The following is a 13733-nucleotide window of genomic DNA, read 5'->3' on the forward strand; positions in this document are numbered from 1 at the left end:
CTAGCCTCAGAAGAGGTCAGTAGGGGTTGAATTGGAGGAGCCATAATAGGGAGGAGTTCACAAGGCGCAGAAAGTTGGTGGGGTGGGCCGCTCGCTTGCGTGGGCCGCTCGCTTGCCAACCATGTTACGGGAAATTAGATATATGTACGTATCTTCTCAGCCTAGACGTCGTGGAAGAATGTAAGCGAGAACGAGTGCTTCCGTAGGCGCTTTAAGTCAACACGAAGCTCTTCAGAATATCAACTAGACAGACTAGTTCATGTGGGTCGTTTTTTTTTGTCTGATTACGGTTTGCTAGAAGATATGTATTGCTATGATGTCACTATCTATGTACGTATTGTATAGTATTCGGAGAACAGATCATGTACATCTTGCTTTGGGACGAAGCAACACGGTTTCCACGTTTCCGACTAAGTTCTTTCGTGTTCTATGTGTTCATCCTACTTCTTCCACAATTTCCCAAGATTTCATCTGGCATAGCTTACTTTCTCCGACATGCTCAACGTCGGATGTATTACAACTCCAACATTGATTACAATTTTTTTGTAGTTCCTTCCACATACGACCACAGGCGAAGGATAAACACTGGATCCCGTTTGCTCTCCACACGTTAAGCCTTCGACCGGCGGACTAGTAGTCAGGTGGGTGACCACTGGCGAATCCCCGCTGTTGTATGTTTTTTATCCAGTATTTTTGCCTCGTCTTCCAAAGTAAAATCTACGCAAGAAAGATAAGAGATAGTGTCATTCGATAACAAGAATATGTTTTGTGTGCATGCTAGCGGCTGGGACGTTGTGAAATTGGTGACGATACCTAGGTAATGGTATTCTGATGACGATCGCCAGTCAGCGACTATGATGATGCGCCTCGCAGATGCAGAACAGAGTGTCTATGGAATTAAAAGACCTTACACTAACGACAAGCTTGTCACGTATCGAGAGACTCAGCCAACACCATGCATGCCATATTTATCCTTCATCTAAACCGCAATACTCCCACACCAGAAGTCTGCCACGCAAACCGTCGTCTCTGCTCCCAGCACTCCAGCACTAATTCTAAACGTACTCGTTCCATCCCTAAAACAGGCAAACTCCTCCTTGAGATTCCCATCTCCCGTCAAGGTCGCCGACCCCGCAAGCTCGCTCTTCGGCAGCGTGTCAGCACTCTGTGCAATCCTAGATTCAAAAACACCAGACTCGAGGGTTACGCGCCGAGTGAAACCAGCCCACTGGACAGCGCGCGGAGAAGATACGGTGCCGATGTCTGTGGGGTTGTTGGTAGATGCGGAGCCGCTGTAGAGGATCGCAGAGGATAAGGTTGTGTCGGCGGTAACGGACCGCGTGGTGCAAGTGGTGAGGTAGACATTTCTTGGAGAGCCTATTAGGGCGGTTCGAGGCATTATTGGGATGGCGGAGGTAAGGAACGCTGGCCATGCGATCAGGATGGCGTTGGCGATGTGCATTGTAGTCGTTCGTTGGAAACAACACGGAGTCGAGTATACAGGTTGCTATAACGATTTTAATCAGAGTTGCTAAGGACAAGGAAGGCAAGTGTCTGAAGAATCAGGGCTATGATATATATTCTACTGGTTTAAATTCCAAGCTCGTAACCCGAACACATGCCATTCTCGCATCAACACCTCCCCAACCCGAAATCCCACCAACGCTCTTCTCATCTATATTGATGGGTCGGTAGGCTAAATAGATGGTCGTTGAGCCTCTTCAGCCCATCCCCCGGTTACAACACGAGGCTTTAGATGATGCTGCATACAATTTTGTATACAGGCAATACCAGCTGCATGGTAAGCCATCCCTGCCACCTTCAACGATCGGCTGCGATTGTCGGCAATCTATCGCCGGTCCAGAGCGAGACGATGGGCCAACTGGTTTAGGCGATCGCAGTTCTGGTAAACATGTAAGACACGAGGAGATCATAATCGCATTTTGCTAGATGCTAGAGTAGAAGTAGAAAGAGATCTCGGTTCAGAACATGAAAAATCCCATCTGGGAGTTTGATAACTACATATAAGTGGATGCAAAATACCAATTAGCCCAACAAACCGGCAGCAAGCGCCTCCATATCTTCCAGCGTCTCCGGCTCCTCCACTCTGTGCGTCGCCTTTGCCTTCTTCCTCTTCTTGGTCTTCTCTTCATCTTCGGAATCAGATTGGAACCACTTCTTCTGTTTCTTCGGCTGCTCTTCTTGCTCTTCTTCGTCTTGATCATCACTGTATTCTGCGTCCGCCCTAAAGTTGGCCAGAAGGTCCTCACCAGGATCAGGAAGCTCGACACCCGCATCCTCACCACCTTCACCAGCCAACTCAGCCCTCTCTCTTTCTTTGCGTTTGAGCATTCGCTCCTTCCTCTTCGCCTTCGCGGTCGCCTTATCCTCGACATCGGCGGTCTGAACAACCTCACGTGCTGCTTCAATGAACTTTTGACGTTGCTCTTCTGGTAGACCTTTGGCGCGCCATTGCTCCTCGTCTTCGAGTTCGTAGATCTCGTGCGGGTTACCTTCGTCGTCGTAGACGAGCTTCTTGCCCTTATCCATAAGTTTGGTAAGCTTCTTCTTCGATTGCAGGAGCTTTTCGCGGCGGTTGCTGTCGACAACAATTGGTTGAGAAGCACCAGCAATATGAACAAGGCGACCACCTGGTGGGACTTCCGGAGCCTTATCCGAGTCGAGATCGCCCGAATCGTCATCAGCTGGAATTCGTCTTTTGACGGCCATGAAGTCGTCGTCGGCGGCGTTATTCGTCGCTCCGGCACCACTGAACTCATCTGCTGGGGCTTCGTCGTCTCCATCCCTGACCAGCTTCTGGTAATGCTCTGCCAAAACATCCTGGTTCTTTCGCTCGAACATACGATCGTATTTGGTTCGCACAGGTTTGTCTGCCTTTGGAGCCTCTTCAGCGTCCGAAGAATCTGAAACTTCGATCATTTGTCTTGATGCCTGTTTCCTCTGTTTGCTGTTGTCATCCTTCAAGAACTTGATCTTTGGCGTTCCTGGTAGACCCAAGCTAGCAGCGTATGCTTCCAAGTTGTACTCCTTGAGCTTGAACACCTCTTTGTCTTTTTGGAGATATATCGATTTGACGTGCGTCATGAATGCTTTCTGACCGAGGTACTTGAGAGCTGGATCCTGGAAGCACATGTTCTGTAGCTGGTCCTTGATTGATTGACGCTTCTTTTGTCGTACGTTGATCATCTCGACGGGCACCCTCTTGGCCTCCAAACGCTTGAGCATGCCCTCCTCTTCGCTTGGTGCTAAGAACAGTACTCCGCGTCCCTCCCGGTTGTACCGTGCTGTTCGGCCGACACGGTGGATGTAGGTATCGACATCGTCCGGGCAATCGACTTGAATCACGAAGTCAACTGCTGGGAAATCTAGTCCTCGAGCTGCGACATCCGTCGCAAATAGGCATGAATGTTTCGCCGCAGAGAACTTTGCCGTTGTGTCAAGTCGAGCTCCCTGTTTTTGACGACCGTGGATATGAAGAAGCGGTATACCAGGCTGCATGTGACGGAAAGCTTCGTAGACGAATCGAACAGTCTTTGCAGACGAAAAGAAGCAAAGAATCTTGGACTTCTTGCTCGCCTGTATGAAACTCCATAGAGTGTCCAACTTTTCCTCAATCGGGCAAACGATGTAGTTTTGCGTAAGTCCCTTGGGGGTCGCGCTCTTGTCCTCGGCGTGTACGGATACGTATTCGGGGTCCTGAAGACTCAAGCGAGCCAGGTCGGAGACTTTCTTTGACTGTGTAGCCGAGAAGAGCAGCGTCTGCCTTTCTTTAGGAAGATATTCAACGATGGCATCGACGTCCCGCTGGAAGCCCATGTCAAGGATCCGATCTGCCTCATCGAGCACCAGCATTTTCAAGTCGTCCACCTGGAAGGCTGCTGTTTGCGACAGGTGCTGTAGCATACGGCCCGGTGTTGCGACGAGAATGTTCATCTTGGTAAGAGCCTCCCTCTCATCCTGCAAGCTCTTTCCTCCAATCAGCAGACCTGCCGCAAACATGTGCCCATGTCGTCCGATCTTGCGCAAGACATCGAATATCTGGATAGCGAGTTCTCGGGTCGGGGATAGGATCAAGGCGCCCAAGCCAGCGTCGGGGCCAATGTGCTGATGTCGGTACAGATTCTCTAGCACGGGTACGATGAAGGAGAGAGTCTTTCCGCTACCAGTCTTGGCGGCACCAAGAATGTCGTGTCCCTGTAGGGCCAGCGGTATGGCTTTTGCCTGGATATCTGTCATGACGGCGAAATGCGACGATTTGAGGCCTTGCTTGGTTGGGTCGGAAAGCGGGAGGTCGGTGAAGTCTTTGTAAGCGCCATGCTTGGGGTCCTGTATACGGTTAATTTGCTGCGCTGCATGTCTCCTGTGAGTCGCTGCATACATACCAGTGCCTGGACAGCCTGGTCCAGCTTCGCGACATCTACATCATCGCGCGTCCTCTTCTTGATGTTCTCCCTCTTCTTGACCTTGGTAGGTCGCGTGCGACCAGTGAATCCAGATGCAACCATTTCGGCGCACTACCTCGTCTTCGGCTTGCTTCGGTGTTGAGGCTGGTTGGCGCATCGCGAGAGAACTTTTTGGTGGAGAACTTCGGCTTTGGTGGTCCGTGCGCTTCGCCGCGGGGATTCACGCGGCATCGCGCGCTGCTGTCTTCACCGTCACTTCCACCAACCACACAAGGAAGGAGCTGGGTGCAGCTTGATGAGTCCTGATCTCTTCCTTTTGTAGTTTTCAAACAATAATATACCCACCTCCAACCCCTCTATATCCGAACCAACACAACGCGTCCATACATTCACCATGGCCGACGATGATATCGATGCTCAGCTCGCGGGCCTCGGCAAGGAGCTTGACAAGGACGCTGAGATAGACCGTAAGTTACGCTTTAGGGTTGCTTGAACCAAGATAGAACTTAACCACATTCATTTTACTATACTAGAATCTCATGCTAACAAACACAGGCATCCGTAGTGTTTTCAGTCTCGATGCCTACGCCGTCCTCGATCTCCAGCCCGGTGTCCCCGAATCCGACATCAAGAAAGTCTACCGCGCCAAGTCCCTCCTTATTCATCCTGACAAGACCAAGAACGAGCTCGCCCCCGATGCCTTTGACCGTCTCAAGAAAGCCCAGACTGTCCTACTTGACGAGAAGCTGCGCGCAGAGTTAGACGAGAACATTGCCGATGCGCGCATGCTGCTCATGCGAGAGAAGAAGCTCACGGCTGACGACGAAGAGACACGTGGCGAAGAGTTTGCGAAAGAGTGGAGGCAGAAGGTCATCTGGGTCATCAGAGACAACGAGATGAGGAAGCAGAGGCAAATGAAGGCCGCTATGAGGGAAGAGGGACGTGCACAGAGGAAGGAAGATGAGGAGATTAAGGAGCGCAAGAGGAAGAGGGAGCAAGATGAAGCTTGGGAGAAGACCAGGGATACGCGCATCAACAGCTGGAGGGACTACCAGCAGGGAAAGAAGCCAGAGCCCGCTGATGGCGCAAAGAAGAAAAAGAAGAAGGTGAAGGCTTTGGGATGATCGCTTCCAGTGCGCTGTTCCCAAAGCAGTAGCGATTGCAAATGTCTGGAATCCAGTCCTCTGTTGACGGCGTTCAGTCCTTGAGAAGACAGGTCGTTTTCTTCCAATTGTACTTTCATAACCAAGATACCCATTTGTTCTTAACATTGCATATTCAATAAGCATCTTGCATTATTAACCTGAATGTGCGCACGCTATATTTCATCAACTCTGACGCCAGTGTCCTCATTTCCACCACAGGCTTGTGTTACGTTCCGTCGCATCTGGTAGGCGGAACTCGCGAACACTGTGTTCGTCACATCATTAGAGTTTCGCCAGCCCGTAGTAGCTGTTTCACATTTCGAGGCTTGTACCACGACACACGCCTCAACAGATAGTGGACAAGAGCGCGATGTTATATGGCACTTTGAAAAACGTACTGTGAACAACAGAGACTCGTGAAAGAAGGTCTCACTGGTCTCCCTTTTTCTCACATTCGTATTCCTATAAGGGAACAGAGCTAGTATATTTTATACTACGTCCAACTTCCGTTGTTTCTCGACGGCATTGAACCAAAATGCGACAAAAGGGTATATCCTCCACTGGCCTAGCAGCCAATAATTCCCCAACCCCCACACACTATCTTTAGAGCACAGCCAGGCTGCCGTTTGCTCACCGCTGTGTTTATATATACTTCCGGACTTGTATCCGTGGTTCTCTTATCGAAAGAGAGAAAGATATGTTGAATGTTGAATGTGATTCCAAGAATAGAAATGCTCAGATCAAATGTGACCATCGTCCTTGATCATTTCCCCAGGCCTAAAGGCCACCAGTCCAAGACTCCAGTTTCCCGTATATATGTGGTGTTGATCCAATGTTCATGGAACTGCTCAGCACCAGTAGGCAGATCTCCCTCCCTTGGACCCTCAGGCAAGACCGCGCTTTTAACCTGCACGACGTGTTCTCAACCCCAGAATAATCCCCTTACTGCTCCGCTTTGAAGAACGAACGGGAAAGTTCAATCCTCTCACCGACTTCTGACCATCGATCGAGCGCACAAATGTCTGTTATTTACAAATGCGAATTGTCATACGAGCAGCACCCGACTCGTCGGATGATGATGAAACACCAACGCGAGGGCACGGATCACCTGTGGTACAGGACGTGGAAGATTTAGACAACGAGTGCTGAGATAGAAGATTGCGAAGATAGCCCAGAGCGACGTCTAGGGAAATATAAGAAGAACGAACGCTCCAGATGACCAAACAGTTAAACAAGGTATTGTCGTATCGACGCCAGGACATGCGACTATATTGAAACAGAAGCCGAAGCCAAATGGTGTGTCCATGCTAATTGCGTCAAGAGGGAGCAACAGAAAGAGCAAGATGCGATACGCAACAAAATTGAGTGGGCAAGCTCCCAGCTTATGGCTTGTTGCAGGAAAAAGACAGAAAGACAAGTGGTAACGCCTGAAATGCAACGCAAACGACAGACACGCAGAAAATGCATCCAAGAGCGATGACGAAATGAGTATGAAAGCAAGGGCTAGTCCATGTCGTTGTCCGTGTGCAACATGCGCCATCCCGCTCGAATGCGCCGAGTTTCAGTCAGACAAGGGAACCCGTCCCTCGGTACCCTTATACCATAGCCGCCTCTTGGAAACACATGGTCCCTTCGTTTCCGCAAAGACCCCGCCGCTTATGCCCCACGTACCATGTCATCTTCCTCAGTTCCGTCTCAGGAACGCATTGCTGCTCATCTTCCTCCCTCCTACCGCCTTAGTCCAGCACCTCATGTATATTGAGACGCCTCCGCTTACCCGTCTCAGGCGATTCAGGCCTCCGCTGTTCGGCGCTACTCGAAGGAGAGTCGCGTGGTCGCACACGTTCGCGTTCCGAGGCACCAGCACCTGTTTCGACGTGTAGTGGTGAGCCGAGAGGTGCCGGCCCTGTTCGGATAGGCGGTAGGTGCAGCCCTTCGAGACGTGGAGGGCGATTGAGCTCCCGCAGAGGTTCCGACGTCCCTGCTGAGGGCCGAGAATTTTGCGCGTATGGCGAAGGATATGCGCTGGTTGTGGGTTGTGGAGGTCCCTGATATGTGGGAAAGTACCCGGATTCCGGGCCTCCAGTTGGGGAGTAGCCGTGTGACGGGCTGCTCTTGTAGGAGCTAGGACTAAACGTAGGAAGAGATGTTCGGATTGACGAGAAGTTGAAAAAGGGGGAGTTCGGTGCAGAACTGTTCGTCGATGTTCGCCGATCTTGATGTGGCGTGTACTGCGTGACGGGAGCCATTGACGGCGCAGACATCGTCTGTGGGGTATGCCTTGCGGTTGGAGTAGCTAATTGCTGCGTTAGAAGAGTGGGACCCGTGTGCCTCGGCGGTGAGCAAACGACTAGTGTCACGAAGTAAAGAGACGTTCTAGCAAGCCGAATCTGGACCTGCAGAGACTGGTACTGTCCACTACTCGGGAGGCGGAAGCTAAGGAACATGGACCTGTTCGTATAGCCCTGGGTGAAATGGTCAATGTCATGATCTGCGACAGAGTCCATCACCGCGCGCATAGGATCTTGTCCAATCGGAGTAATGGGCGCCATGTACGTCGGCTCACGTTCATCACGCTCATCGCGCAGCTCGTTTCGCAGACGCTGCATGCTTTCGTTTTGCTGAGCTTCTAGAAGATCGCCAAGATGTTTACCCCTGATGTCTCCGAGGAACGACACAAGGTCTGCAAAAGCTTGGTTTGCTTTTTGTATCACCAGATCCAGATTTAGGTAAACGACAGGAAGCTTTTGGTACGCCATGTTCGGTCCCGCACCAAAGGGAGGCGCTTGTACTCCACTGTACTCGCCGGCTGTATCTCTAGGTGCAGATGCAGCTGAATGAGGCTCTTTTTGATGGGTAGTACTCTCCAAAACTCGTTGAGGTTCGAAGGCTCGATATGGCTGAGACAAGGGGTACGTCGGCTGATGGGCGTGAGGTTCGGAGGTAGGTGGCGCTCCTACGAGCTGGGTAGGTGGTGGTCTTCCGTCTTCTGACCTAGTAAACTCCCTATCGTCTCTTAACCGTGGCCTTCCTCTCTTTTTATGTTGCACGTCTTTGCAGGTGTCCTGTTAGACGCGTTAATTCTGTTCTGCGAGGCATTTGCTGTGTTGAGCTTCTGTTGCGGAGTAAAGATACTGACCTGCTTTCCGGAAGCGACGCAACGACCACAAGGGCGTTGAATGTCGCAGCTGAGATGCGCCTTCTTGCAATTAACACAAGCCGACGCCACGTGTGCTTTAGTTCTTCGCGCTGGCTTAGTAGGCCTTGCCGGTGGAGGCGCGATCATTGCGCCTTGCTGCACCATAGGCCTTGGGTGTTGAACTCCAGCGTAAGGGGGCAGGCCAGGATTTTGGTAGCCATAGCCGTAGTTGTGAGGGATGGCATGGGAGTAAGGTTGGTGCTCGAGAGGACGTCCAGGCGGGTAGTGAAGCCCTTGACCCCTGTGCTGGGGTTCCCCAGGGTAAGGTGCTCGCTGCAGAGGAAGAGCATGCGCAGCCGACGTAGACCGCGGATCGTATACTGATGGTAGAGTCGGCGGTTGAGTCAAACTATCCTGTCTTTGGGATGTGCCTGCCAGCGGAGGGTAAGAGAGGCGTGCAGATTCAACAGACTGTGCTGGTCGACGAGAAGGGGAATGAGATTCGGACATGGGCGGAGACGGGTAGCCCTGGTGCTCAAGCCTGTTAGGACTGAACTTTGACCGGAACTTGGCAAGGCCGTCTTCAGGTTCTGAATGCCGCCCGAATGGCGTAGAGAGGAGTGAGGTCGGACCAGGTAATACCAGGCTCTGCATAGTTTGACCACCGCGCGCTCAGACGCCGCGTCAGCAGCGGGAGCACAATGGTTAGAGGTATGGCAGGATCGAATAAGTGTGCGGCCCCGCACGATACCCTTCGGACTGCGAAGCAAGAAAGGGCACGGTACGGAGATGTTGGTGTGGCTGTATGATGAGGCCTGCATGGCGTCCAAGGTAAGCTAGTGCACAAGCGAGGAGAAGATCAAGACAATGACCAGACATAGGGCATTCCCTTAGGGTTGGATATTGGCCAACACGATAATTACAAATGACCAAAAGGTTCTAACGCAAGGTGGCGGCATCGTGCCAGCCATGAAGAATCTGAAGTAGAAGACGGGATGAGAGGCAAAAGGGAGACATGGAAATACCTTTTGATAGTCTTCGGAAGGGGTCGATAGCTGTTCAGCCTCTGGATGGTTCAGACGTCAGAATGGACAAGATGTCGAACGAGTATCAGGCTGGTCTCGATTGTAGCTGCAGGCGATGGGGCGGCGAGGAAGAGAAGAGGCGAGGTGGTGGTGTTGTATGCGGTGGGACCAATGAGGGTTTGGGATGGCAACTCGTCAAGGACCAGAGCAGACGTCTGTCATTCGGCGGACATTCCCCAGTAATAACCACAATCGGTTATGGAGATTCTACTCACAGATCTTTGCTAAATCCCTGTCAAGTGGTGCATGGCGGGCCATCCAGGAGAAGGGGGCCACGATGAGTTCCGGGCAACGGGAGCAGGGAAGGATGCGTCTCGGGGACAGCTACATGCTTCCCTCGTTCGGCTGATGGTTCTTCGACATTTCTGCTAGGCCGATTTTCCCAGTCGGTCGATGCACCCGCGGAATCACACATGCACGGCCGCCAGTTGAAAGCGTGCATGGGCGGTGCGGGTTGGGGAGCCTTGTCAGAGGCCGCTCAACCCCCTGTCTTCCGCACCGTCCTCGAACCGGGGTGTGCTAACGAGATATGGTCGCGCTTCTGCGCGCTATTGCACCATTGTTTTGCAGCCGCCCAGGCAAACTTTCAATTGAAGCATAGCATAAGTCGGCGCCCTTAATCCTCGGCGTGCGCTTATGTGCGACCCAGAAATTGCCTTTTCTTACCCTATCCGGCAACCATGGCGCCGCAGAGAGGATACCAAATGGGCAGCTAGCAACTGTAAAGGAAGGAAGTTATATTCACCCAGGCGAATCCTGCCACCAGCATCCATGAGGTGAGCATTGCGAAAATGTGGCTCCCACTGACAGGCCCGCGGTTCTGGTGCACTATCAAGACGCTTGTCACTGTCAGTCGCGCTTCCGGACCCTTCAGACCAACCACTGCATTGATCGCCTCGCAGGTCTTTTCGCACCGACCGACGGTCGCAGCGGAACATCTCGCCTCGTAGCGGCTGCGCTGCATGGACTGCCGGGGAAAGCTTGCTCAGGGTCTTGCTGTCGCGACAAAAGCACCACTGCAGACTGCGCTCTGATGACGCACTCAGCTGGCGCAAACTCTATCGCTACTAACAAAAATTGGATACACATCCGATGCTGCAGATCGACGCCTTTCTTGCGGATATGGCTGACACGACGACGCCTTTATGTGGAGTTTCCCGTCGATGCATTGTTTGAAGTCGCTCTTTTCCCTAAAAGCAAGTCGTCATCAGCTCCCCTCCTGCAAGGACGTCACCCTGCGGAAAGTATCATCAGTCGACGCATCTGTGGAGTGTACTGCTTGTCATGCGACACGCTACGTCTAGTGGCATGTCGCTGGCGCTGGCGTTGTAAGCTTGTATGGCGCGGGTGATGTATCTGGCAGATGCAAAGTGCTCTGGTTCAGAACGTGCAAGCGACGGTAGGCTGCATCCGCTGGCCTCTCCTCCCGTAGTCGCTGCTAGAGTGTGTTTTGTACATGTCAGAATGTGGCGCATACGCTTAGTACCTTCTTCTGCATGCCCAGCGATGAGTGCATGAGAGGTCAAACAGCGGACTCGGTGCATTTGGGTCGATCCTCTCGACCTGCAGAAACATGGCCGGGCGGTCCAGCGTTCCAGCCGCCCGAAGTGGTGTGCTTAGACGTGGCATCCAGTGCTGAGGGCAAAGCGTAGTCATAGTGCAGACGTCAAAACAAGCCAGAGGTATATCATGCATCCATTATAGGCCTCGGCCGTGTCGCATTGGGATAGCACACATAAAATACTCCGGTGGGTATATCGATCGAACGCGCTGGCGCTGTCGACGATCTGCCCGCAAACTGTCCGAGCCACGACGGCATGACCGCCGATATTGCTCGTGCTATTGGAGTGTGCGCAGCATTGACGATGCGCAGGCGAAGCCTGGGTTGGCGGTACCACACATATTGCAGTGTGAATGTAATCAGAGCTAGCCAAGCATGTGATGACGGGTTGTCGATTTTGCTAAGATGAGGCATCAACGTCGCTGCCGCCAGGTGTAGGAGTAACGGCACCAGCGTTAGTGCCCCGACTTCTTTATGACGGCTAGCCAACCGTACATTCGCATCGAGAAGGTGGAACGGCGACTGCGGCAGGGCAAACTTCTGATGCTGCACCACGGAGGAAAGCCATATTCACCGGTGATGCTTGACCCCAACGCGGAATAGCGGTAAGCTGAGCCGACTGCCGTGAAGATCGATGCCGCGTCTAGGGCAGTGGTGGGTGTGTATATCTTTTACACTAGCTGGGGATAACTCATCCTTGCAAGAGCATTGAATATCGTCCACCGTAATACCCATCATGACAATTTGTAATTGTCTAATAACTTCAATATTTACGATCTGCAGCCACAGGGCTTTGCACATATCCCATCACCTTGGATGTGCAGGGGCTCAACGTGCTCGCGAGTAAACCATGTCTGCACACGTTCACTCTGCTCTCTGCGGCCTGAACCGAGATCACGCCGCAGGGGGCATGAGTCAAGACTGGGTCCTGCATGAGCGTTTCTTCTTCCTTCGCCGGGGCAGGTCATCCGGATCGTACAATGACTAGCATTACGGCCGAAGCAAAGAAAATCCACGCTGTAAGAAGTGTCGCATCCGCCCAGCTTCGAGTGGGTCGTGATTGGCCCCAATCGCGGAAAATATAAATCCAACCGACAAGCCAACGCGAAAGCCCAGGACTAGACCTTGCATTTAGCCTCGTCGAGGATTGCTGAGGTCCAAAAATAATCATAGATAGCGGATATTTCGACGTTAACAGCAGGTCTTATATCGCCTGTAGATTACTCTCATCTCTCATTACGGTTCCCCGAAGCTACGGCATGCGCATAACGGCCTGTCCAGGGTCTCGGGATTCATGTCCTTTCCCGGCGGGCCCTGCCGTTTCGTTGATTCAGCTGTCATTGTCGAGCTCCGTGATTAATGCCAACCCTGACGAAATCATCTGCGAACAGATGGAGACGTATCCTGGAGCTGCGGTGCGAGCAATTCGCGTTGTTGTTGTCGTAAAATGTTGAGCTGTTGAGCGCCGAGTCAGCCGCTTGGCCAGGACCCGAATATCACGACAGGCCTGCGGGCGGGATCTACGAACCGGTGCTCAGGACACGTTGTGCCAAAAGTAGTCGCTACAAGGGACCCTCGCTGGCCTCTCCGTTTCCCCTGTGGTCCTTGCATACTTGCCCGTCGCTGGTCCCATTGTCGATTTGCGACTGGGTGCGGGCCGAGCAGCTCCCTGGCTGGTCTCAGTGCCCAACAGGTCTCCTCGGAGTCCAACTCAAACCTGATAATGATATACCTCTCGTGTGCCTCTTGGTACTCCACTCCGCGAATGCGGCTCAGGCTCGCCTCCCAGGCAACCTGCAGCGTCTCGTGATGTAGGGCAAGCGAGCCCTGTAGGATTCGCTCACCCCTCGACATACCTAGGTAGTTTGATCAGGCCCGCAACGGAGCGAGAAATTTCCGTCCGGTAAAGTGCTCTATCAATACCCAAGAGCCGTTTACCGATATATGGAATGTGACTACGCATACATCCACCCGAATGGCCATGGCCCACAGCCCAGACTGCGCCTCTCCGAAGAAGCCACGCCGCAGCCGTTGGTGCGCAAATGGCTGGTTCAGGCGGATGATTTTCATCGAAACCCACAAGGAGCTTCGCAGCGAGATTGGTTTCGTCCGATTTGAGCCCTCTCGAATATCAAAAAGCCGTTGACGTGAAACAGTGTTCCTGATGCTGTGCCCTGCGTGACGCAGCACGGCGACCGGATCTCCGGGCGCAAAAAAAAGGAAGCGGCTATCCTCAACACGCCACGCATCCCACCATCGCATGGCAAAACGCGCTCATGTGCGACCATGCAGAAAAACAACTGTGGCGGCTTCTGGAAAGTCGTCGGGTAAGCCGCAGGTGCGCGCGTGCAGAAGGATTATTGAAGTCTGGCGGCGTTG

General features: G+C 52.6%; 3 protein-coding genes across 3 annotated transcripts; 1 reads left to right on the forward strand and 2 right to left on the reverse strand.

Moving 5' to 3' along the window:
• Positions 1 to 2046: 2046 nt before the first annotated feature.
• Positions 2047 to 4526, reverse strand: DBP4 (ATP-dependent RNA helicase dbp4; the record flags this gene model as incomplete). Its single annotated transcript, XM_051736019.1, has 2 exons — positions 2047 to 4347; positions 4404 to 4526. 2 exons carry the CDS (start codon positions 4524 to 4526, stop codon positions 2047 to 2049), a joined length of 2424 nt encoding a protein of 807 aa, XP_051584193.1.
• A 292-nt stretch (positions 4527 to 4818) lies between these two features.
• J4E82_009799 (uncharacterized protein) lies at positions 4819 to 5548 on the forward strand (the record flags this gene model as incomplete). Its single annotated transcript, XM_051736020.1, has 2 exons — positions 4819 to 4891; positions 4980 to 5548. 2 exons carry the CDS (start codon positions 4819 to 4821, stop codon positions 5546 to 5548), a joined length of 642 nt encoding a protein of 213 aa, XP_051584194.1.
• Positions 5549 to 7305: 1757 nt separating this feature from the next.
• Positions 7306 to 9362, reverse strand: J4E82_009800 (uncharacterized protein; the record flags this gene model as incomplete). Its single annotated transcript, XM_051736021.1, has 2 exons — positions 7306 to 8634; positions 8709 to 9362. 2 exons carry the CDS (start codon positions 9360 to 9362, stop codon positions 7306 to 7308), a joined length of 1983 nt encoding a protein of 660 aa, XP_051584195.1.
• Between the last annotated feature and the right edge of the window lie 4371 nt (positions 9363 to 13733).

This window comes from Alternaria postmessia, assembly GCF_024291825.1.
Source record: "Alternaria postmessia strain BMP 2775 chromosome Unknown scaffold_101, whole genome shotgun sequence".
In the NCBI taxonomy this organism is placed as follows: Eukaryota; Fungi; Ascomycota; class Dothideomycetes; order Pleosporales; family Pleosporaceae; genus Alternaria; species Alternaria postmessia.